This window comes from Corythoichthys intestinalis, chromosome 3 (genome assembly GCF_030265065.1).
Source record: "Corythoichthys intestinalis isolate RoL2023-P3 chromosome 3, ASM3026506v1, whole genome shotgun sequence".
Classification (NCBI taxonomy): domain Eukaryota; kingdom Metazoa; phylum Chordata; class Actinopteri; order Syngnathiformes; family Syngnathidae; genus Corythoichthys; species Corythoichthys intestinalis.
Window position 1 is genome coordinate 59,690,662 of NC_080397.1, and position 25,973 is coordinate 59,716,634.

The 25,973-nt window shown below is 41.1% G+C and overlaps 1 protein-coding gene across 1 annotated transcript in view; it reads left to right on the forward strand.

The window, feature by feature from the left end:
* LOC130913716 (dynein axonemal heavy chain 10-like) overlaps window positions 1–25,973 on the forward strand; it is a 144,372-nt gene that overhangs the window by 25,404 nt on the left and 92,995 nt on the right. The window contains exons 16-31 of the mRNA XM_057832527.1: window positions 610–1,086; window positions 2,967–3,125; window positions 3,211–3,327; window positions 5,828–5,930; window positions 6,024–6,202; window positions 7,268–7,479; window positions 11,349–11,505; window positions 11,602–11,835; window positions 14,724–14,846; window positions 16,792–17,025; window positions 17,116–17,339; window positions 17,413–17,682; window positions 22,968–23,151; window positions 23,232–23,366; window positions 25,514–25,666; window positions 25,767–25,955. Of these exons, the coding sequence (XP_057688510.1) occupies window positions 610–1,086; window positions 2,967–3,125; window positions 3,211–3,327; window positions 5,828–5,930; window positions 6,024–6,202; window positions 7,268–7,479; window positions 11,349–11,505; window positions 11,602–11,835; window positions 14,724–14,846; window positions 16,792–17,025; window positions 17,116–17,339; window positions 17,413–17,682; window positions 22,968–23,151; window positions 23,232–23,366; window positions 25,514–25,666; window positions 25,767–25,955 (3,150 nt within the window). The remainder of the gene's footprint in view (window positions 1–609; window positions 1,087–2,966; window positions 3,126–3,210; window positions 3,328–5,827; window positions 5,931–6,023; window positions 6,203–7,267; window positions 7,480–11,348; window positions 11,506–11,601; window positions 11,836–14,723; window positions 14,847–16,791; window positions 17,026–17,115; window positions 17,340–17,412; window positions 17,683–22,967; window positions 23,152–23,231; window positions 23,367–25,513; window positions 25,667–25,766; window positions 25,956–25,973) is intronic.

The window sequence follows — 25,973 nt, forward strand, 5'->3', positions numbered from 1 at the left end:
TCCACGCCCCCAAATGTCACCAAATGACCCGATATAACCAGGCCACGCCGCCCAAATGTCCACAAAGGACTGATATGACCAGGCCACGCCCTCCAAATATCCCCAAATGACCTGATATGACCAGGCCATGGCCCCCAAATGTCCCCAAATGACCTGATATGAACAGGACTCACCCCCCCCCCAAATGTCCCCGAATGACCTGATAGGTCCAGGCCACGCCCCCCAAATGTCCCCAAATGACCTGATATGACCAGGCCACGCCCCCCAAATGTCCCCAAATGACCTAATATGATTAGGCCACGCCCCCCAAATGTTCCCAAATGACTTGATATGACCAGACCACGCCCCCCCAAATGTCCCCAAATCAACAGGAAGTGACCTTATATTGTCCGTGAAATGTCCCCAAACCAACCTGGGCGGGACTAAGATCTGTTTCTCCACACAGCTAAGACCCAGAGTAATTTCTCCAGAAATTGCAGTTTCGAGTACTATAACGCTTTTGAGGTAGTACTTACTGTAAAATGTTTGAGAACCACTGAGGCTTATGCTAAAGTATGCAGTTTTAATAGCGGCTCTGTGATGCAATCCACACCCATGTTTGTGTTCCAGGAATTTGTGCGTTGGATGAGTGGAAGCTGCATTGAGTGCCCTCCACAACACGTGGGTGGAGATGACATGGTGACTTTTAGCTTCTTTGAGGACATTTGTCAGCATCCTCAAATTAACGAAACCGCCCTCACCGTATCGCAAAATATTCAACAGTTAATGCTTTCCGTAGAACAGTACCTTACCCACTGGAAACAATACCAGCCCCTGTGGGAAAAGGATAATGCCACAATCTGTGAAAAGTTTGCAGATAAAAACCCATCATGTGCCATGTATGATCAAAGGCTGCTATTCTATGCTCAAATAAATCAGAAGGTGGTACTGGAATCTCTTTATAAGAATATACACGTTGTTCAACTGAACCTGGAGCCCCTGTGCCGCACGGTGCAGGAGACTGCAGAGACCTGGATCTGTTCACTTGGGAGTTTGCTCAACAAATCAGCCAAAGAAGAACTTTTCAACTTAAAAGAGGAACTCATGGTAATATGTGTGTTTGTTTTGCTAACTATGTCTCATTTTACCACCTTTGTTACCTATAGTGGAATGAAAAAGTATCTGAACTTTTTGGAATTTCTCCCATTTCTGCATAAAATGAGTATCAAATGTGATCTGATCTTTGTCAAAATCACACAGATGAAAAAACAGTGTCTGCTTTAACTAAAACCACCCAAACCTTTATTGGGTTTTCATATTATAATGAGGATAGTATGCAAACAATGACAGAAAGGGGAAAAATAAGTAAGTGAACCATCACATTTAATATTTTGTGCCACCCCTCCTTTGGCAGCAATAACTTCAACCAGACGCTTCCTGTAGCTGCAGATCAGTCTGGCAGATCGATCAGGACTAATCTTGGCCCATTCTTCTCTACAAAACTGCTGTAGTTCAGTCAGATTCCTGGGATGTCTGGCATGAATCGCTGTCTTTAGGTCATGACACAGCATCTCAATGGGGTTCAAGTCTGGACTTTGACTTGGCCACTCCAGAACGTGTATTTTGTTCTTCTGAAACCATTCTGAAGTTGATTTACTTCTGTGTTTTGGCTCATTGTCTTGTTGGAGCAACTATCTGACAGACGGTCTCAGGTTTTCCTGCAAAACATCCTGATAAACTTTTGAATTCATTCTTGCATTAATGATTGCAAGTTGTCCAGGCCCTGAGGCAACAAAAAAAAACCCAAATCATGATGCTCTCTCCACCGTCAAACTTTTGAGTTCATTCATCCATGAATGATTGCAAGTTGTCAAGGCCCTGAGGCAGCAAAACAGCCCCAAATCATGATGTTCTCTCCACCATGCTTCACAGTGGGGATGACGTGTTGATGTTGGTGAGCTTTTCCATTTTTCCTCCACACAAGACGTTGTGTGTTACTCCCAAACGATTCAACTTTGGTTTAATCAGACCACAAAATATTTTGCCAAAACGTCTGTGGGGTGTCCAAGTGCCTTTTTTTGGGACATTAAACGAGCAACAATGTTTTTTTTTTTTTTTTTTTTTTTACATCAGTGGCTCCCTCCGCGGAGTCCTCACATATGGTATTGTATAGTATAGTATAGTATAGTATAGTATAGTATAGTATAGTATATATACAGTATAGTCACGTAAAGGAGAATCGTATAGTCCTCACATATATTACATATATTTGATGTGTGCACAGATATTAGACTGTGCCAGGGATTTCTGTAAGTTTTTAGCAGACACTCTAGGGTTCTTTTTTTACCTCACTGTGTATTCTGCGCTGAACTTTTGGCGTCATGTTTGGTGGATGGCCACTCCTTGGGAGAGAAGCAACAGTGCCAAACTCTCTCCATTTGTAGACAACGTCTCTGACTGTCAATTGATGAACATCCAGACTTTTAGAGATTGTTTCTACCGTTTCCCAACTTTCTACAAATCAATCCTTGATCGCAGGTCTTCAGACAGCTCTTTTGACCGAGCCATGATGCACATTAGACAATGCGTCTCATCAAGACAATTCTTACCAGTTGTGTGTTTTATAGTGGGCAGGGCAGCTTCAAACCACTCATCAGTGATTGGCCACACACCTGACTTTAATTGTTTGGTAAAAAAAAATGGTTCCAATTGCTCTTTAAGTCTCCTTAGGGAGTGGGTTCACTTACTTGTTTTTCCACCTCCTGTCATTGTTTGCATGCTATCTTCATTAAAATATGAAAACCTATAAATATTTGGGTGGTTTTAGTTACAACAGACACTTTTTTTTATCCGTGTGATTTTGACAAAGATCAGATCACATTTGATACTCATTTTATGCAGAAATGGGATAAATTGTAGGTAACTGTAAAACTGTAGGTACTATTTTAGGGAATAATCTTATGTGTTTTGTTTTTTTTGTTTAACAGGAACTCTCAGAGAAGCTTAAACAGACTCCTGACACCTTTGAGAACTTGAAGAATGTCCTTGGCACTATCTCAGACATTAGGGACATGTCTTTGAATGTGAAATTGAGTATAATGGATATTCAGGAAAGATACAGAACACTGGCTATGTACAAAGTGGAGGTAGTGTAGTTCAGAGAGTTATTCTTTTTAAATTCTAGATATTTCGAACATTTTGCACTCCCTGAGTTTGACTCCCTATGTGTAGGTGGCAGAGGAGGAAAAGGAACTCATGGAAAATATTGACCAGATTTGGGATGACCTCTTCACTGAATCCAAACGAGTGGATCGGAGTCTAACAAATGTCAAAGTGACATTTAAACAGGTCAGAAATTACTTTGATAACCTGCAGTATTTCACTTTGAACTCGAAACTGCAATTTCTGGAGCAATTACTCTGGGTCTTTGCTGTGTGGGGGAACAGATATTAGCCCCGCCCATGTTGGTTTGGGGACATTTTGAGGACAATATCAGGTCGCTTTATGTTGATTTGGGGACATTTGGGGGACACGTCCTGGTCATATCAGGTCATTTGGGGGGCGTGTCCTGATCATATCAGGTCGTTTGGGGACATTTAGGGGGCGTGTCCTTGTCATATCAGGTCATTTGGGGACATATGGGGGACACACCCCATTGGTATCTGGTCATTTTCTGTAGATTTGGGGACATTTGGAGGACATGTCCAGGTCATATCAGGTCGTTTTCTGTAGATTTGGGGACATTTGGAGGACATGTCCAGGTCATATCAGGTCATTTGGGGGGCGTGTCCTTATCATATCAGGTCATTTGGGGAGATTTTAGGGGCGTGTCCTGGTCATATAAGGTCGTATGGGGACATTTGGGGGGCGTGTTCTGGTCATATCGGGTCATTTGGGGACATTTGGGGGGCGTGTCCTTGTCATATCAGGTCATTTGGGGACGTTTGGGGGACACGTCCCATTGATATCTGGTCATTCCCTTTTGATTTAGGGACATTTGTTGATTTGGGGACATTTCGAGGACATGTCCGGGTCACATCAAGTCATGTGGAGGGGGGTGTCCTGGTCACATAAGGTTATATGGGGACATTTGGGGGGGCGTGTTCTGGTGATATAAGGTTATTTGGGGACATTTGGGGGGGGCCTGTTCTGGTCATATCGGGTCATTTGGGAGACACGTCCCATTGATATCTGGTCGTTTCCTGTTGATTTGGGGACATTTGTTTATTTGCCATTGAAAATGAATGGGAAATTTGGACGTCCATGGCCATCAATGGTATCGACTTACATTTGCGTCAATGGAATCCAAGTAAATAGGCATCAATAGAATTAACAAACATGGCCGTCAATGGCATTAAACAAAGTAAATGCCATTGAAAATGAATGGGAAATTTGGAGGTCCATGGCCGTCAATGGCATCAACTTACATATGTGTCAGTGGAATCCAAGTACATTGGCATCAATAGATTCGACATACATGGCCGTCATTGGCATCAATGCACTGTAAATTCCATTCGAAATTCCAATGAAAGTGAAAGGGAAATTTGAACCAATGTTGCATCCCATTAAAAATACATCGGAAAGTTTTTGGCAAATTTCGGGAGAACCGTAAGTGTTTTTTCCAAATTCTGTATACAACTTTTATGGCCCTCACTGTCCCGGAATTTTTTATGTCCAAATTATGTGATTTGGTCACTTTTTTGCACTGAAGTACACACAGTTCACATATTTACGATTTTAAATACATTTAAACAATACATACCGGCGATGCAACCTCAAATGTAAGGCAAAGTGGTCACAGAGCGAACTGACTTCGGCCGTCGTCGTGTGTTTCTCTACCGAACAACGTCAGTTCCGTGTTGCAGTTTCTTTCAAATAAAGTGCGCATGAGATGCAGTAAATTAAGGCGTCCACTAGATGATGCTAATAAGACGTAAAAGCAATAAAACTCATGTATTCAATCACAAAACCCATCAATCTTTTATGCATAACAGAACACCGACATTTTGATTGGGTGGGCACGATTCACGTCTGGGTGGGCCGTGCCCACTCCGGCCCCCCCATACATCCGTACACCAGTACAAATCTCCAACAGAAGTCAACAGTTGCCATTATATACGTAGTTATCTTAAAAAAAACAACTCATAAGCAACACAGCTATTTAGCTATACTAGCATTCAACCACTAACTAACGCAGAACAATTACAAGACTTATACAATATACTGCATCTCATACACATATAACCCTATGTACAACAGAAGACACGTGATCGACATTAACAGGAGAAACTTACAGAAAGGTGTAATGAGCCATGTCTTTTAGAACTTCTTATTGAACTCCTTACTGTAGTCTGAGCTCTCGCCAAACCGTCAGTAGATGGTGGTAATTCAGCCATGAAACAAAGGGTGAACTGCCAACAAAAAAGAAGATCTACTCCTTCTCCCGCCCCTTCTAGTAGGAGCAACGTCAACGCAGGCAAGCGCTGCCCCCTAGCGGCCGGAGGAATTCTCTTCAAGTTGGTCCAGTAAAAAAAAAAATCATAAAAACCGGTCATTTTTATGAATTTATAAAGCCCGAGATTTATAAAACAACGAGGATACTGCGTGAAAGTAGGACTTGTCCAAGCAAAAGAGGACGTTTGGTCACCCTAGCATAGTTTCTAGCGGCTATCAGCTGCAGTCAGGTATTATTGCTACAAGCTGCTGCGGGGTCCTTCCGGGGTCTTACAGTCAGTCAGCGGTGACCACAGTTGCCCACACAGATGCCTGATCAAAATCCTCCGATATATCGACCTTTACTATGAAAACTACCAAGGGTAAAATTGCACTGTCACTGTACTCGTCACAGACTACCAGGGAGATGACTGAAGAGTTTCAGCAGCATTTGTCCGTCTTTGTTGAAAACTTTAATACGGATGGCCCCGGAGCTGTCGGAGAGGATTTAGATGAAGGTACCGGTATTTGAAAATCAAAATGTAACGAGGACGAATAATATTTTTCTATTCCCCAAGGATATTCCATGAGTAACACTTTTTATTTTTAAGGCTTATCAAAAATGGAGCAATATGAAGCTGAGCTTGCCAAGGCAGTGGAGGGTCGCCAGGACCTAGCTAATGCCGAGAAGCTGTTGGACCTACCCATCACTGTTTATCCGGAGATTATCAGCATACAAAAAGACATGAATGGCTTCAGGCTCATATATGTCATCTATCAAGAACAAAAGGTGGTTTTAATTGTTTTTATTGAAATGACAACAATCCTTGATATTATGGTTTGTAAAGTAGCACATGCTGAAAATTACGACATTTTCTCATATTTAGCACCACACTGTGTTTAAAATGTGGTGTGAAAATTTTAAGTCTTTTTTTTTTGCACATTTGAAACATTATTTAGCGACTTAAATATATGTTTTAAATAATAAGTATTAGACCTGAATGTTTAAATAAAAAAAAAAGGCCATATAGCAAAAAAAAAATGCCACATGGCAAAATCCGTTTTGCCACATGGCAAAAAAACAAAAAAAAATCCCACATGACAAAAAAATGCCACATGCCAAAATCCATTTTGCCACATGGGAAAAAAAATGCTTCATGGCAAAAAAAATGCTACATGGCAACAAAATGCCAAACGGCAAAATCCATTTTGCCAAATGGCAAAAAAAAAAAAAAAAAAAAAATGCCACATGGCAAAAAAAAAAAGCCAAATGGCAAAATCCATTTTGCCACATTGCAAATACCAATTTTGGTTCTCTCTGTCTCTCAAAAACAGTCAAACGTCTGAGCTGCTCCAGCTTTTATTTTGTTACTTCCGGCCCCCAGTCATGTGAATTTGCATATTAGCTAAATTTTTTAGTTTCACCCGTCCAGATTTAACATTTAAATTTAGTATTTAGATTTTTGATTTATAGAATAGAAAATAACAGAATATATAAGATTTACATTTAAGATTTATATTTAAGCTTTAGTTCTAAGATTAACATTTAAGATTTAGATTGAAGATTCCTATTTAAGATTTATATGTAGGATATAAATTTAAGATTTAAATTAAATACTTAGTTCTGGATTTAAACATTCAGGTCTAATACATATTATTGACAAAGAAATATTTAAGTTGCTAAATAGTGTTGTAGATGTGCAATAAAAAAAAAAAAAAACATTTTCAACCGACTTTTTAAACACTGTGTGGCGCTAAATGCGAGAAAAAGTTGTCGTAATTTTAAGCATGTGCTGCTTTAAAAACTGCAAGATATCTGTTCATTTCATCCATGCACCTTGATTTTGTTTCACAGGCTGCAAAGAATAAGTGGTCTACGACGTTGTGGGCAGATTTAAATATTCAATTGCTCCAGGAGGGAGTTGAAGGATTTATCAAAGATTTGAAAAAGTTGCCCAAAGATGTGCGATCACTACCAATGGCCATCATCCTAGAGGGCAGGCTGAAGCAATTCAGAGATTCACTTCCTCTTCTGTTAGATCTAAAGAATGAAGCTCTGAGAGAAAGGTCAGTGCGCAAGTGGATATAGTGGGATTTGAAGGAAAATAGCTTAAATGTGTGCTCTAAATACAGTACAAAGAGAGTATTCAATTAAACCATTCCAGGTCACCCATGACCATTTTAGTAGTGGTGGAATGAAACGAAGTAAAAGTACTTCATTACTGTACTTAGGTACATTTTTGTGTATCTGCACTTTACCTGATTACAATTATGAAGCGGTACTTTTACTTCACACCATTTTATAGCAGGTACAGTGGGGCAAATAAGTATTTAGTCAACCACCAATTGTGCAAGTTCTCCTACTTATAAAGATTAGAGAGGCCTGTAATTGTCAACATGGGTGTGCCTCAACCATGAGAGACAGAATGTGGGGAAAAAAACAGAAAATCACATTGTTTGATTTTTACAGAATTTATTTCCAAGTTAGAGTGGAAAATAAGTATTTGGTCACCGACAAAAAAAGCAAGATTTCTGGCTGTCAAAGAGGTCTAACTTCTTCTAACGAGGTCTAACGAGGCTCCACTCGTTACCTGTATTAATGGCACCTGTTTTAACTCATAATTGGTATAAAAGACACCTGTCCACAAACTCAGTTAGTCACACTCAAAACTCCACTATGGCCAAGACCAAAGAGCTGTCGAAGGACACCAGAGACAAAATTTTTGACCTGCACCAGGCTGGGAAGACTCAATCTGCAATAGGTAAAATGCTCGGTGTAAAGAAATCAACTGTGGGAGCAATTATTAGAAAATGGAAGACATACAAGACCACTGATAATCTCCTTCGATCGGTGGCTCCATGCAAGATCTCACCCCGTGGCGTCAAAATGATAAGAACGGTGAGCAAAAGTCCCAGAACCACACAGGGGGACCTAGTGAATGACCTACAGAGAGCTGGGACCACAGTAACAAAGAATACTATCAGTAACACAATGCGCCGCCAGGGACTCAAATCCTGCACTGCCAGACGTGTCCCCCTGTTGAAGAAAGAACACGTCCAGGCCCGTCTGCGGTCCGCTAGAGAGCATTTGGATGATCCAGAAGAGGACTGGGAGAATGTGTTATGGTCAGATGAAACCAAAATAGAACTTTTTGGTAGAAACACCGGTTCTTGTGTTTGGAGGAGAAAGAATACTGAATTGCATCCGAAGAACACCATACCCACTGTGAAGCATGGGGGTGGAAACATCATGCTTTCTGGCTGTTTTTCTGCAAAGGGACCAGGACGACCGATCTGTGTAAAGGAAAGAATAAATGGGGCCATGTATCGAGAGATTTTGAGTGAAAATCTCCTTCCATCAGCAAGGGCATTGAAGATGAGACGTGGCTGGGTCTTTCAATATGACAATGATCCCAAACACACAGCCAGGGCAACAAAGGAGTGGCTTCGTAAGAAGCATTTCAAGGTCCTGGAGTGGCCTAGCCAGTCTCCAGATAGAAAATCTGTGGAGGGAGTTGACAGTCCATGTTGCCCATCACTGCTCTAGAGGAGATCTGCATGGAGGAATGGGCCAAAATACCAGCAACAGTGTGTGAAAAGCTTGTGAAGAGTTACAGAAAATGTTTGGCCTCCGTTATTGCCAACAAAGGGTACATAACAAAGTATTGAGGTCAACTTTTGTTATTGACCAAATACAGTGCCTTGCAAAAGTATCCGGCCCCCTTGAACCTTGCAACCTTTCGCCACATTTCAGGCTTCAAACATAAAGATATAAAATTTTAATTTTTTGTCAAGAATCAACAACAAGTGGGACACAGTCGTGAAGTGGAACAAAATTTATTGGATGATTTAAACTTTTTTAACAAATAAAAAACTGAAAAGTGGGGCGTGCAATATTATTCGGCCCCCTTGCGTTAATACTTTGTAGCGCCACCTTTTGCTCCAATTACAGCTGCAAGTCGCTTGGGGTATGTTTCTATCAGTTTTGCACATCGAGAGACTGACATTCTTGCCCATTCTTCCTTGCAAAACAGCTCGAGCTCAGTGAGGTTGGATGGAGAGTGTTCGTGAACAGCAGTCTTCAGCTCTTTCCACAGATTCTCGATTGGATTCAGTTCTGGACTTTGAATTGGCCATTCTAACACCTGGATACGTTTATTTTTTAACCATTCCATTGTAGATTTGGCTTTATGTTTTGGATCATTGTCCTGTTGGAAGATAAATCTCCGTCCCAGTCTCAGGTCTTGTGCAGATACCAACAAGTTTTCTTCCATCCATCTTCCCGTCAATTTTAACCATCTTCCCTGTCCCTGCTGAAGAAAAGCAGGCCCAAACCATGATGCTGCCACCACCATGTTTGACAGTTGGGATGGTGTGTTCAGGGTGATGAGCTGTGTTGCTTTTACGCCAAACATATCGTTTTGCATTGTGGCCAAAAAGTTCAATTTTGGTTTCATCTGAGCAGAGCACCTTCTTCCACATGTTTGGTGTGTCTCCCAGGTGGCTTGTGGCAAACTTTAAACGAGACTTTTTATGGATATCTTTGAGAAATGGCTTTCTTCTTGCCACTCTTCCATAAAGGCCAGATTTGTGCAGTGTACGACTGATTGTTGTCCTATGGACAGACTCTCCTACCTCAGCTGTAGATCTCTGCAGTTCATCCAGAGTGATCATGGGCCTATTGGCTGCATCTCTGATCAGTTTTCTCCTTGTTTGAGAAGAAAGTTTGGAAGGACGGCCGGGTCTTGGTAGATTTGCAGTGGTCTGATGCTCCTTCCATTTCAATATGATGGCTTGCACTGTGCTCCTTGAGATGTTTAAAGCTTGGGAAATCTTTTTGTATCCAAATCCGGCTTTAAACTTCTCCACAACAGTATCTCGGACCTGCCTGGTGTGTTCCTTGGTTTTCTTAATGCTCTCTGCACTTTAAACAGAACCCTGAGACTATCACAGAGCAGGTGCATTTATACGGAGACTTGATTACACACAGGTGGATTCTATTTATCATCATCGGTCATTTAGGACAACATTGGATCATTCAGAGATCCTCACTGAACTTCTGGAGTGAGTTTGCTGCACTGAAAGTAAAGGGGCCGAATAATATTGCACGCCCCACTTTTCAGTTGTTTATTTGTTAAAAAAGTTTAAATTATCCAATAAATGTTGTTCCACTTCACGATTATGTCCCACTTGTTGTTGATTCTTGACAAAAAAATTAAATTTCATATCTTTATGTTTGAAGCCTGAAATGTGGCAAAAGGTTGCAAGATTCAAGGGGGCCGAATACTTTTGCAAGGCACTGTATTTATGGTCATTTCATTCATTTTTGTTGCAGTTTTATTGCTTTCAACTTTTGTATAAATATATATATATATATATATATATATATATATATATATATATATATATATATATATATATATATATGCAATGACACTTATCGGACACCAGGGGGGGCCTGCCCCCCGCATAAAATCCGCTTATGGTCTTCACAAGATCCCTCCGACGTCTGTTTCCTGACTATTTTTCTTCACTTCCTTTCTTGGCCCGAGATGAGTTCTTACAAAATGCGCTACTGCACTCCAGTGGCCAGTTTTGTTGCTTTAAAATGAGTTTTGAGCCTTGTGCATTGCAGTTTAGGTGCAACAGAACCTATAGATGCCTCTTGTAAAAAAAAAAAAATGTAAAAGACGTATAAGTACGTTTTTGGGACACTGAAACGATTAGAAATAAAACGTATTTATACGTTTTTGGGAGCAAATGAGTTAAGCTAAGTTTTGAGCTTATTAAGCTTCTGTTTACGGTGCATTCAATATTATTGCCAGGATAAAAATAAAATAAAACAATACTCAGACGTATTATAAAATGTATCACTTGGAATGCAAGCAATAAAAGGAAGTTCAAGACGCCCACGCACACATTATTTGTTCCAACAGACACTGGAAGGAATTAATGGATCGGACCGGTACGAGCTTTGAGATGAACCCTAGCACTTTCACTCTTGAGAACATGTTTGCAATGGAGCTCCACAAATACGCTGACGTCATTGGTGAAATTGTTACTTCAGCTTCAAAAGAGCTTGGAATAGAAAAGGTAAGTCCTCCTCTTTGTAGCTAGACGATTAAATTTTGACTAAGATTTAAGAAGATGGATTTTGGTCTTGAAAAACTTTTTGTATTTGTCTTCCAGGGAGTTAAGGAGGTGGTAGAAACCTGGGGAAACATGAATTTCATTATAATACCTTATAGTAAAGGTGCCCATCAACAGTGTTGGGTCTTGGGTGCAGTGGATGAAATCATGTTGATTGTGGACAATGATGCCATGAATTTGCAGAGCATGGCTGGGAGTCGTTTTGTTGGACCCTTCCTAACCACCATACAACAATGGGAGAAAGATCTGTCTCTTGTCAGTGAGACAATAGAGGTCAGACTGTGTGTGACAATGGCAATGCCCCAGAAAACAAAATCTGGACAGTAACAGGAGATGGTGCCTTATTTTTACTGTGCAGTACAATCCAACAAAACAAATTACATTACAGGTAGTCCCCAGTTTACGAACGAGTACCGTTTCTATGCTGGCAACACAACCCGAATTTCCGCGTAGGTCAGAATTAACCCTTTGAGTACTGCCAGGAAATAAAACACCCAGAGTATTCTATTCAAATGGCAGTCACAACGAGAGAAACTTCCCACCTTATCGGGGATGAAACCATTTGCAGTCAGAATCCACTCGAGTCTCAAGGTTTTAACGGGGTTCGGCAGATGCTCGCAAAAGTCTTCCCACCTTCCGAATCTCATACAGCCTTTTTATTTTACAAAGTCACATGGTAAGAAACATGCAGTGGGTGTGTGGTACGCGGTAATTGGTTAGTACAGAGTGAGTCAGCTCTAACTGCTTCTCCTTATTTGGTGTTGTTTTTCGAAACCGGATGCTTACTGTGAAACAGAAGTGAAACTTTTCCACAGAAAAACATCGTAAGTTACGACCTTGGAAACTTAGCTGTAGCTGGCATGTAAGGGAGTGAAGATCAGATAAGAGTCCACAGAAACTAGAGTCTCACATGCAAGCATGTAGTTTCACAGCAGTTAATAATTGTGTTTTATAAGCATGAATAAAATATATTCTTTCACAAGTACCCATAGATGCCCCTTAAATCTTAAAATAACTATCCATAAACATGTTGTGGGGCAAATAAGTATTTAGTCAACCACCGATTGTGCAAGTTCTCCTACTTGAAAAGATTAGAGAGGCCTGTAATTGTCAACATGGGCAAACCTCAAGCATGAGAGACAGAATGTGGGGAAAAAAATGTGAAAATCACATTGTTTGATTTTTAAAGAATTTATTTCCAAATTAAAGTGGAAAATAAGTATTTGGTCACCTACAAACAAGCTTTCTTGCTGTCAAAGAGGTCTAACTAGAGGCTCCACTCGTTACCTGTATTAATGGCACCTGTTTTAACTCATTATCGGTATAAAAGACACCTGTCCACAAGCTCAGTCAGTCACACTCCAAACTCCACTATGGCCAAGACCAAAGAGCTGTTGAAGGACACCAGAGACAAAATTGTAGACCTGCACCAGGCTGGGAAGACTGAATCTGCAATAGGTAAAACGCTTGTTGTAAAGAAATCAACTGTGGGAGCAATTGTTAGAAAATGGAAGACATACAAGACCACTGATAATCTCCCTCGATCTGGGGCTTCATGCAAGATCTCACCCCGTGGCGTCAAAATGATAACAAGAACGGTGAGCAAAAATCTCAGAACCACACGGGGGGACCGAGTGAATGACCTACAGAGAGCAGGGACCACAGTAACAAAGGCGACTATCAGTAACACAATGCGCCGCCAGGGACTCAAATCCTGCACTGCCAGACGTGTCCCCCTGCTGAAGCCAGTACACGTCCAGGCCCGTCTGCGGTTCGCTAGAGAGCATTTGGATGATCCAGAAGAGGACGGGGAGAATGTGTTATGGTCAGATGAAACCAAAATAATAATAATAATAATGATAATGCATTTTATTTATAACGCACTTTATATTTGAAAAACAAATCTCAAAGTGCACATTGCAAAATAAAGATTAAAAAGACTAAGAATAAAAGAGTAAAAGCAAAACACAGAAGCACAGATAAAATCAGATACCAATCAGATAAAAATAAGACAGGCAAATAAAATTAACTAGAATAAACTTTTTTTAAAAGGTGAGTTTTTAGTCCTGAACTTTTTGGTAGAAACACAGGTTCTCGTGTTTGGAGGAGAAAGAATACTGAATTGCATCCGAAGAACACCATACCCACTGTGAAGCATGGGGGTGGAAACATCATGCTTTCTGGCTGTTTTTCTGCAAAGGGACCAGGACGACCGATCTGTGTAAAGGAAAGAATAAATGGGGCCATGTATCGAGAGATTTTGAGTGAAAATCTCCTTCCATCAGCAAGGGCATTGAAGATGAGACGTGGCTGGGTCTTTCAATATGACAATGATCCCAAACACACAGCCAGGGCAACAAAGGAGTGGCTTCGTAAGAAGCATTTCAAGGTCCTGGAGTGGCCTAGCCAGTCTCCAGATAGAAAATCTGTGGAGGGAGTTGACAGTCCATGTTGCCCAACGACAGCCCCAAAACATCACTGCTCTACAGGAGATCTGCATGGAGGAATGGGCCAAAATACCAGCAACAGTGTGTGAAAAGCTTGTTAAGAGTTACAGAAAACGTTTGGCCTCCGTTATTGCCAACAAAGGGTACGTAACAAAGTATTGAGATGAACTTTTGGTATTGACCAAATACTTATTTTCCACTTTAATTTGGAATAAATTCTTTAAAAATCAAACAATGTGATTTTCCCTTTTTTTCCCCCCACATTCTGTCTCTCACGTTTGCGGTTTACCCACGTTGACAATTACAGGCCTTTCTAATCTTTTCAAGTAGGAGAACTTGCACAATTGGTGGTTGACTAAATACTTATTTGCCCCACTGTATGGGATTTTTTTTTCAATAGAAATATGACAATACTGCATTTTTATTAGGGCTGCAGCTATTGATTACTTAAGTAATCGATTCACCTATCAACTAGTTAATTTGAATAATTGGGTAAGGCTTATGTTCTAAAAATTCTGAACTTCCCCTTTAAATTCATTTGCAGGGAAGTCAATTACATGCAATGACATTTTTTGGCCATCGGGGGTTACTGTCCCACCTGCCCCCCTCAATCTCTGCCTATGACTATATGATGAATTAAAATGTTGTCCAGATTTTGTTTTGCAAAGCTTTTGTGTGGGTTAATCCATACTTAATCAAATATATTTGGTGCAGGTTTGGTTGCAGGTACAACGGAAATGGATGTACTTGGAGAGCATATTCATTGGTGGAGATATCTCTTCACAGTTACCAGAGGAAGCCAAAAAATTTGACATCATTGACAAAAAATTTAAAGACGTAAGTGCCATGTTGTCTCAACAGTAATATTGTTATTAAAATACATTGGATCTGAACCTTTTGGACATTTCTGCATAAAATCACCTTCAAATGTGATCTGATCTTTGTCAAAATCACACAGATGAAAAAACAGTGGCTGCTTTAACTAAAACCACCCAAATATTTATAGGTTTTCATATTTGAATGAGGATGGTATGCAAACAATGACAGGAGGGGGCAAAATAAGTAAGTGAACCATTTTATATTTTGTGGCCCCCCCTTCGGCAGCAATAACTTCAACCAGACGCTTCCTGTAGCTGCAGATCAGTCTGGCACATCGATCAGGATTAATTCTTCTCTACAAAACTGCTGTAGTTCAGTCAGATTCCTGGGATGTTTGGCATGAATCGCTCTCTTTAGGTCATGCCACAGCATCTCAATGGGGTTCAAGTCTGGACTTTACTTGGCCACTCCAGAACGTCTGTTTTGTTTTTCTGATTCTGTGTTTTGGATCATTGTCTTGTTGCAGCATCCATCCTCTTTTTATGCTTCAACTGTCTGACAGACGGCCTCAGGTTTACCTGCAAAACATCCTGATAAACTTTTGAATTCATTCTTCCATTCATGATTGCAAAATGTCCAGGCCCTGAGGCGGCAAAACAGCCCCAAATCATGATGCTCCCTCCACCATACTTCACGGTGGGGATGAGGTGTTGATGTTGGTAAGCTGTTCCTTTTTTCCTCCACACATGACGTTGTGTGTTACTCCCAAACAATTCAACTTTGGTTTCATCAGTCCGCAAAATATTTTGCCAAAACGTCTTTGGAGTGTCCAAGTGCCCTTTTTGCTTACATTAAAGGAGCAACAGCAGTGGCTTCCTCTGTGGAGTCCTCCCATGAACACCATTCTTGGCCATAGTTTTACATATAGTTAAAGTGTGCACATAGATATTGGACTGTGCCAGTGATTTCTGTAAGTCTTTAGCTGACACTCTAGGGTTCTTTTTTTTTTTTTAACCTCTCTGAGTATTCTGCGCTGAACTTTTGGCGTCATCTTTGGTGCACGGCCACTCCTTGGGAGAGGAGCAACATTGCCAAACTCTCTCCATTTGTAAAAAACTAGATGACTAGATGGACCTCTTCTTGTTCCTTTTCTCCACTGCATCTTTACGGACTGTAACTTCGCCTGCTAATTCCCATTAGCAGTCCTGGGGCTTCCTGTCTATCCGTCCTGGGAGGGGATCTCTCCTGACTGTGGTACTCCCCAAGGTTTCTCATTTTCTCCCAAAGACTCTGGACTTTTTCCTTGCCGACATGGAGGGTCTAAGGATGGGGGATACCCAGGACTTGAATTTTTTTATTCATCTTTGTTGCTTCATTTGCTGTTTCTGATTGTGTATCATATTCCCTCTGCAAAGTCCTTTGAGACAACGTTGTTGTGATCCAGGGCTATACAAATAAAATTAAATTGAATTGAAAACTTCTCAGACTGTCGATTGATGAAGATCCAGACTTTTGGAGATGCTTTCCCAGCTTTATACAAATCAATCCTTGATCGCAAGTTTTCAGACCGCTCTTTTGACCAAGCCATGATACACATCAGACAATGCTTCTCTTAAAGCAAATTCTTCCCAGGTGTTTGTTTTATAGTGGGCAGGGCAGCTATAAACCACTCATCAGTGATTGGGCACACACCTGATTAAATTGTTTGGTTAAAAATTGGTTTCAATTGCTCTTTAAGTATCCTTAAGCAGATCATTCCTCATTAAAATATGAAAACTTATAAATCTTTGGGTGGTTTTAGTTAAAGCAGACACTGTTTTTTCATCTGTGTGATTCTGACGAAGATCAGATCACATTTGATGGAGATTTTATGTACAAATGTGAGAAATTCCAAAAGCTTCAGATATATTTTCATACCACGGTAACTGCAAATTGTATATAATTCTTTTTTGTGTGTGTGCAGATAATGAACGATGCACAGGCCAATCCAAACATTAAGCGTTGTTGCGTGATTCCTAACCGGCTAATGGACCTGCAGACCCTCAGTGAGAACCTCGAGAGGTGCCAGAAGAGTCTAAACGATTACTTAGATTCTAAGCGAGACGCATTCCCTCGCTTTTTCTTCATCTCTGACGATGAGCTGCTCAGCATTCTGGGGAGTAGTCACCACGAGTGTGTGCAGGAACATATGATAAAGGTAAGCGTGTCAAAAAGTTGTCTGAATCTGTTTTGTTTGAGGTGTGAAATCAGATACACAATATGAAACGTGTTCCTCGTATTTCACAAGATGTACGATAACATCGCTTCACTGCGATTCGATTCGGAGAGCAGTGGGGAAACATCAGCAGGTGCCATGGTTTCCGCTGAGGGTGAAGTGATGGAGTTTCAAAAGGCTGTTCCGATTAAAGGAAGGGTAGAAGAATGGATGACAGTAGTCCTACATGAGATGCGGAGAACTAATCGATTAATCACCAAGGAAGCCATCTTTCGCTACTGTGAAGATAGAGGCAGGTGCGTGCTTATTTTGAGAATGTTCATATATGCGCGTAAAACCTTTCCCACCATGAGTCTTCTTGTCATTCAGGGTGGACTGGATGTTGCTGTTCCAGGGCATGGTGGTCCTGGCTACAAATCAAGTCTGGTGGACATGGGAGGTGGAGGATGTCTTTAATAACTTGAAACTAGGACAAAAATATGCTCTTAAGAACTATGCCACAAAAATGCACCAGCAGATTGATGAGTTGGTAACACGTACAATGCAACCTTTGAAGAAAAATGACAGACGAAAGATCAACACTGTTCTGATCATCGATGTCCATGCAAGAGACATCGTAGACAGCTTTGTCCTAAACAGGTACAGCTCTCATAATTTTGGGCCCTCCTACTACTACTAAAGTGCACCACATAAAGCAAAAGTACAATAAGGCTAATATAAAAACACAGGTTACAAGGGTACACACATTGAGAATGAAGTGAATGATTGACAAGAAGCAAGTGGTGAGGTATTGCGTATGACATTTTACAGTACTCAGACTATGAGGTAGATGGCTGACTTGATATGATGGTGCAAAGGACATCCATCCATCATCTACCACTTAATTTGGTTGCACGGACAGCAGCTTTTGCAGGGAAGCCCAAACTTCCCTCTACCCATCCACTTCAACCAGCTCCTCCAGCGGGAACCCAAGCGAGAGATACCGGTAGTCTCTCCAGCGTGTCCTGGGTCGTCCCCGGGGCCTCCCGCTGGTGGGCCATACCTGAAATTCTCTCTAGGGAGGCGTCCAGGAGGCATCGGAGCCAGATATCAGAGCCACCTCAGCTGGCTCCTCTCAACGCAGAAGGGTAGCGTCTCGGCACCGTGTCCCTCCCAGATGACCGAGCTTCTCAACCTATCTCTAAGAAAGAGCCCGGACATTCTATGGAGGAAGCTCATTTCAGCCGCTTATATCTAGGATCTTGTTCTTTTGGTCAACCCACAGCTCGTGACCAAAGGTGAGGGTAGGAACGTAGATCGGTCCAGAGTCTGCATCACTGCAGACCGATCCGCCCGTTGATCTCACGCGCCCTCTTACTTTCACTCGTGAACAAGACCCCAAGATACTTGAACTCCTCCACCTGAGGCAGAATCTCAACCCTGACCCGGAAAGGGCACGCCACCCTTTTCCGACTGAGGACCATGGTCTCTGATTTGAAGGTGCTGATTTTCATCACGACCGCTTCACACTCGGGTGCGAACCACTCCAGTGGGAGTTGGAGCTCACAGCTTGATGAAACCAACAGCACCACATCATCTGCAAAATGCAGAGATCCAATGCTGAGGCCACAAAACGGATCCCTTCAACACTTTGGCTGCACTTAGAAATTCTTTAAATAAAAATTATGAACAACCAACCCTCACTGGGAACAAAGACGACCTCCTGGAATTAATGCGAACCAAACTCTGACACCAGTCGTACAGGGATCGAACAGCCCTTACCAAGGGGCTCGGTACCCCGTACTCCCGGAGCACCCCCCACAGGAGTTGAGCGCGCTCCTTTGCACCCCTGAGGACCTTCCTGAAGGTGTAGAGCTGGTCTACTGTTCCAAGGCCGGGACGAAAACCACACTGATACTCCTGAATCTGAGATTGGACTTCCTGATGGACCCTCCTCTCCAGCAGCCCTGGATAGACTTTACCGGGGAGGCTGAGAAGTGTGATCATTCTATAACTGGAACAGACCCGCCGGTCCCCCTTCTTTAAAAGGGGGACCACCACCCCAGTCTGCCATTCAGGAGGCACTGCCCCCGATGCAAAGGACACTTTGTGCATATACATTGCTAAAAAAATAATGGGAACAATAATATAACACGTTGTGGATCTGCATGAATGAAATGTTTTTATTAGGGCTGTCCAACGATTAAAATTTTTAATCGAGTTAATTACAGCTTAAAAATTAATTAATCGCAATTAATCGCAATTCAAACCATCTCTAAAATATGCCATATTTTTATGCAAATTATTGTTGGAATGAAAGATAAGACACATGACGGATATATACATACAACATACTGTACATCAGTACTGTATTTGTTTATTGTAACAATAAATCCACAAATGGCATTATTAACATTCTTTCTGTTAAAGTGATCCACGGATAGAAAGACTTGTAGTTCTTAAACGATAAATGTTATAGTTACAAGTTAGAGTAATTTTATATTAAAACCCCTCTTTATGTTTTCGTTTTAATAAAATTTGTAAAATTTTCAATCAAAAGTAGAGTTAATATAATAATAGGAAGAATAAAAATAACAATAATAAAAATAGAGTGAAAAGTTTTACGTGTATTTTGCATAGCTAAATTGATATGAATGCCAGTTTATTTAGCATTGTTGTTTAACTGTGTGTCAGAATAGGGCCTCATTACTATAGACTGAAGTGCTTTTCTTTTTGAGAACATGATTTTTTTTTTTGAGAGATAGGAATATTATTTTTGTTGTGCTTTCACTAAACGATACTTATGTTTGTTGTGAAGGAGAAGCTTATGCCAATAAACGGCGCGCCTGTGTCCACTCGCCTTTACTGTATTATACACTGGGGAGAAGAAGTATTTGATACACTGCCAATGGGTTTTGGCAGTGTATCAAATACTTGTTCTCCTCACTGTACCTGTACATATCTTACCCAAAATAAAACAAGAGACACATAATTGCCACTAAAAGAAAGAAAACTTACCGAAATATGTGTGGAGCACAAATAGCAATTTGCATTGCATTGTGAATACAGCATAAACGGCTCACAACTACTAATTCTCCCACGTTTAGAAGACATAACATGAGTATGGAACGGCGCTGCCCCCAAGCGGCCGGTGGCATTCTCTTCACTTTTAATGTCCATAAACGGCCTCATTGTAATGTTTGAGGCAATATGCCAGCGGGTGCGTTAATTGCGTCAAATATTTTAACGTGATTAATTTAAAAAATTAATTAACGCCCGTTAACGCGATAATTTTGACAGCCCTAGTTTTTATTAAAAACTTTCTTCTTTCCATAGTTGAATATGCTGACAACAAAGTCACACAAACATCCATGAAAATCAAATGTATCAACCCATGGAGGTCTGGATTTGGAGTTATACTCAAAATGAGAGTGGAAAAACACTACAGGCTGATCCAACTTTGATGTAATGTCCTTTATATCGAAATCAGGCTCAGTAGTGTGTGTGGCCTCCGTGCGCCTGTATGACCTCCCTCAAATGCCTGGGCATGTCCCTGATGAAGCGGCAGATGTTCTCCTGAGGCATCTTCTCCGATATCTGGACCAGGGCATCACTGAGCGCCTGGACATTCTAAGAAGCAACCTGTAGGAGATTCCAGGAGACTGGTAATTACTCCCATGGAGCTGGACAGGGCCGTAGAAGGTCCTTAAACCCTGAGCAGGGTCGCTCCTTCAAGGAGGAACAGGATGACCACAGCCAGAGCCCTCCAAAATGACCTCCAGCAGGCCACTGGTGGGAATTTTTCTGACCAAACAGTCAGAAACAGGCTCCATGAGGATGGCATGACATCCTGTAGAGAGCCCCATGCTCAGTGCTCTGCACCATAGAGCTAGATTGGCATTTGCCATTGACCACCAGAATTTGCAACTACGCCACTGGCTCTGTGCTTTTCACCGATGAAAGCAGGTTCTACCTGAGCACATGCGACAGACGTGAAAGCATCCGGAGATGCTGCCTGCAGCATCATTCAGCATGACCGGTGTGGTGGTGGGTGAGTGATGGTCAGGGAGGCACACAAAGACCTCTACAGGTTAGATAATGGCACCTTGACTGCTATTAGGTATTGGATGAAATCCATGGAACCATTGTCAGAAGCTTCGCTTGTGCATTAGGACCTGGGTTCCTCCTGGTCCACAACAATGCCCCACTTCATGTGGCTGGAGTATGCAAGCAGTTCCTGAAGGAAGAAGGACTTGATAACACTGACTGGCCCAACGTTCACCTTACCTAAATCCAATAGAACACCTCTGGCACATTATGTTTAGGTCCCTCTGGAGCCGCCAGGTTGATCCTCAGATTGCCCAGGAGCTCAGTAATGCCCAGATCTGGGAGGAGATCCCCAGGACATCCTCCGTCATCTCATTAGGAGCATGCCCAGGTGTTCTAGAGAGGTCATACAGCTACGCGGAGGCTACACACACTACTGAGTCTCATTTTGACTTGTTTAACTCATTCACTCCCAGCCATTTTCACTGGTGCAAGCCCCTTCACACCGTTTTACTGGATTTTGTCTGATTTTGCAAAGCCCACAGAAAATTCTGTTCTATTGCTATATAAACATGGAACCAACCAAAAGAAAGATTAGACTCTCTTCTTTCAACAGGGAAAAAAGTTAGTTCATATCTTTTTCCATTCTTTAGAAATCAGCTTTAGGAAATAGCTTAGTTTGAGCAATTTTCCAATTTCTGATGAAAAAACAGAAATTGAGCTTTTTGTGAAAGCATATGTTTCAAACATAACTTTGACTTTAACACAGCTATTTTTTGCTTTAGTTACATCCCAAACATCTGAATAATGTTTTCCTTTTATAAAATAACATAAACAACAAGACAAATAGAGCTTTTGATAGCAAACTCGCAATTTATTTACACATAACTAACTGAGAGATGACGCTGTTGTGGCTGCGACAGCCAGGTAAACTTTTCCCTCATCGCCGCCTGTCTCATAAAGATGGATTTTTTTGAGTCTCTGCGGGCTCTGCTCGGTGAGTAGCACAGACTCAACGGCATCGTCCGCTGCACTGGTGGTCCCGGTCTTTCTGCTCGGTCGTCCAGCGCCTGTCATCCCGAGCGTTCTCCCGGTTGTTCTGCTCGGTCGTCCGCCGCCTGGCATCCTGGACGTCCATTCTGTCGTCTACCGCCGGCACCCCGGCCGAGCGGCCTGGCCGTTCGTTGCCGTTGATTCGGGTTGCGGGTCTTACCAAAAGCGCTACTGCCCTCCAGTGGTCAGTTTTATTGCTTTAAAATGGATTTTCAGCTTTGTGCTTTGGAGCTAAGTTGAATCAGAACCCAGAGATGTCTCTTGTGAAAAAAAAAACACGTAAAAGACGTATAGATACGTCTTTGGGACAGTGAAACAATGAAAAATAGAACATATTTATATGTTTTTGGGAGCAAATTAGGACATTAAAGGACATTAAATCAAAGTTGGATTAGCCTGTAGTGTGTTTTTCCACATCCATTTTGAGTATAACTCCAAATCCAGACCTCCATGCGTTGATACATATGATAATTTTTGTGTTATTTTGTTGTCAGCACATTCAACTATGGAGAGAACAAAGTAATTATTAAAAATATTTCATTCATTCATATCTACATAAGTTACTTTAGTGTTCCCTGTATTTTTTGAGCACTGTACATTGATGTAACAGTGCAAATATTGCATATGCAGTACCCAGATTGAGACCTTTTGAGAACATTACTTAGTGAGATACATATGACAATGTTGTGGCATTAGTAGTGCAATGACGACGACGTGGTCAGTGGTGTGCAGCATGTCAGTTTTTCAGTGCAAACTTGAATATGGTGACAACTCTTGGAAAGAAACTATCTGTTTTTTTTCCAAACGTGTCTAGATAAACTTCTTTCACTTTATCCTCTCTGCAGTATAACAGATGCTGAGGAGTTTGAGTGGGAAAGCCAATTAAGATTCTACTGGGTTGCGGACGAAGACAATCTTGTCGTGCGTCAATGCAGTGCAACTTTTAGTTATGGCTATGAATACATGGGGTTGAACGGTCGATTAGTTATAACCCCGCTGACGGACAGGATCTACCTCACAATCACACAGGTTTGTCAATGCAACAATTTCAAACAAAGAAGCTAACAAACAAACAGTTGTTGACTTGTTTATATGCTTATGTGGTGAAGGCTCTCTCCATGTTCCTGGGTGGTGCGCCTGCTGGCCCAGCTGGTACTGGAAAGACGGAGTCCACCAAAGATTTGGCTAAAGCTTTGGGCTTACTCTGTGTGGTCACTAACTGTGGTGAAGGCATGGACTACATGGTGAGAAATTGGCAGTATTTTAAATTTCAAATCCACCAATTTCAGTAAAATTTTAAAGTCATAATTTTAAGTAAACTGGACTTCAGTTAAAGGTGCTTTACTTTTATACTTGCTACTGCTACCTCAGGCTTAAAGGCATGTTAAGCATAGGCGGAGATTGAAGGGGGCAGTGCACCCCCGGTGGCTAAAAAAGTCATTGCATATAATTGACTTTCCTAGAAATTAATTTCAAGGGAAAGTTCAGAAATTTTGACATATGGCTTAATCTTCAAGTTAGCGGGGGTTTAATTAGTCGGTGGAGGGGATTTCAACAGATTCCGTGCTTCGGAGATGCTAAGCTAACGCGAGTCAGTTGTGCTTGCTTAACAGGGACCAGCTAGATTCAGCCATGTTAAATGAGTTATGTGTTAAATTCAAAACAACACGCATTTAACAATAAAATACTTGAGACAAAACAATTGGTGTTCAAACGTCCGTCTCGTCTGATCAATATATACAGTATATATATTAGGGCTGTCAAAATTATCGCGTTAACGGGCGGTATTTTTTTTTTTTTTTAATTAATCACGTTAAAATATTTGACGCAATTACCCCACATGCCCCGCTCAGGCAGATTTAAATGACAGTACAGTGAAATGCCCACTTGTTAATTGTGTTTTGTGGAGTTTTGCTGCCCTCTGCTGGCGCTTGGGTGCGACTGATTTTATAGGTTTCAGCATCCATGAGCATTGTGTAAGTAATTATTGACATCAACAATGGCGGGCTACTAGTTTATTTTTTGATTGAAAATTTTACAAATTTTATTAAAACGAAAACATTAAGAGGGGTTTTAATATAAAATTTCTCTAACTTGTACTAACATTTTTCTTTTAAGAACTACAAGTCTTTCTATCCATGGATCGCTTTAACAGAATGTTAGTAATGTTAATGCCATCTTGTTGTAACAAATAGTCCTTATGTACCGTGTGTTGAATGTATATATCCATCTTGTGTCTTATCTTTCCATTCCAACAATAATTTACAGAAAAATATGGCATATTTTATAATGGTTTGAATTGCGATTAATTGCGATTAATTACGATTAATTAATTTTTAAGCTGTAATTAACTCAATTAAAAATTTTAATCGTTTGACAGCCCTAATTTATTTATTTATTTAAACCTGTCCTGTTCAGCTGTTTGACACGGAGAATGGAAGTCTAAGTGCCCGGATGGTCCGAACAGTTTTAACGTTTCACATTGAGAGTCTGACATACTCCCATTGTGGTCATTCAACATACCTCGTTTATTATGACAAAGCAGAGAACAGGAAGGGGTTATGGGGGAACAGAAGAAAAGAAACACAAGAAAAGAAAGAAAAGAAACACAAACTACAACAAGAAATACATTGAACGTCTAGACTAACTACTAATATGTTGGTGCTATCGTCAGCGAGATATATTTCAGTTTGACACCATGTGGGGGGCTTGTTGACCAGGGAAAGAGGGGGACGGGGGTAGGGGAGTCTATAAGCTAAATGATTGATGTTGTGGTGTTAAGAAAAAGATCAATTACTACCTGGCTTCCTTACATTCTTTCCCACGTTATTTCTAATCGTAGGGAGAGGGATTGTAAGGCTTTAGCCAATTTAAAAAAAGGCTCCAAAGGCTGCCAAAATTCACTCTACTCATTTTACGCTGCCTTTTAGCTTTCTATATAGATAAAACGGCACCATTATAGGTTGAACGCGACACTGCGTGAGTGGGTCGTGCAGTGCATGCGTTAATTGCGTTAAATATTTTAACATGATACATTTTTTAAAAAATTAATTACCGCCGTTATCGGGATAGATTTGATAACCCTACCTTAAGCCTAAACTAAAGACTCTGGTTTAGTGTAACATATTATGTCAATAACGTTAAATACAATTAGAAAACGATTTAATTAAAAAATATACGTTTATATATTTAAAAAAGGCATGGCCGATATTTTTTTGCCGATTCCGATACTTTGAAAATGACGTGATCGGACCGCCAATCGATTGGGACATCTCTAGTTATATCTACTTAAAATCTTTAGTCAGCAAGATTATTTTTAATGTTCCATCTGTACAAATAATGGATTGCCTTCCATGAATAAATTTGTACCTGATTTACCATCTTTGTGCAGGCTGTGGGAAAGATCCTCTCAGGCCTGGCCCAATGTGGAGCCTGGGGTTGCTTTGATGAATTTAACCGTATTGATGCCTCAGTCCTTTCAGTTATCTCGTCACAAATCCAAACCATCCGCAATGCTCTCATTCTTTACCTTAAAGTATTTAATGTAAGTCATTCCAATTCTTTATTATCATAGTAATTTTTTGGTCCATGAGAATTGTTGCTTTGTATAGTGGCCAACTAACGCCTTGCCATTTTGGACATAGTTCGAAGGCCACGAGATAACTCTGGATAGCCGAATCGGAATCTTCATTACCATGAACCCGGGCTACGCAGGACGCACGGAGCTGCCCGAGTCAGTCAAAGCTCTCTTCAGGCCCGTTGTTGTGATTGTGCCTGACTTGCAACAAATTTGCGAGATTATGCTCTTTTCTGAGGGATTCCTAATGGCCAAGGTAAGAATTTTGCACGCA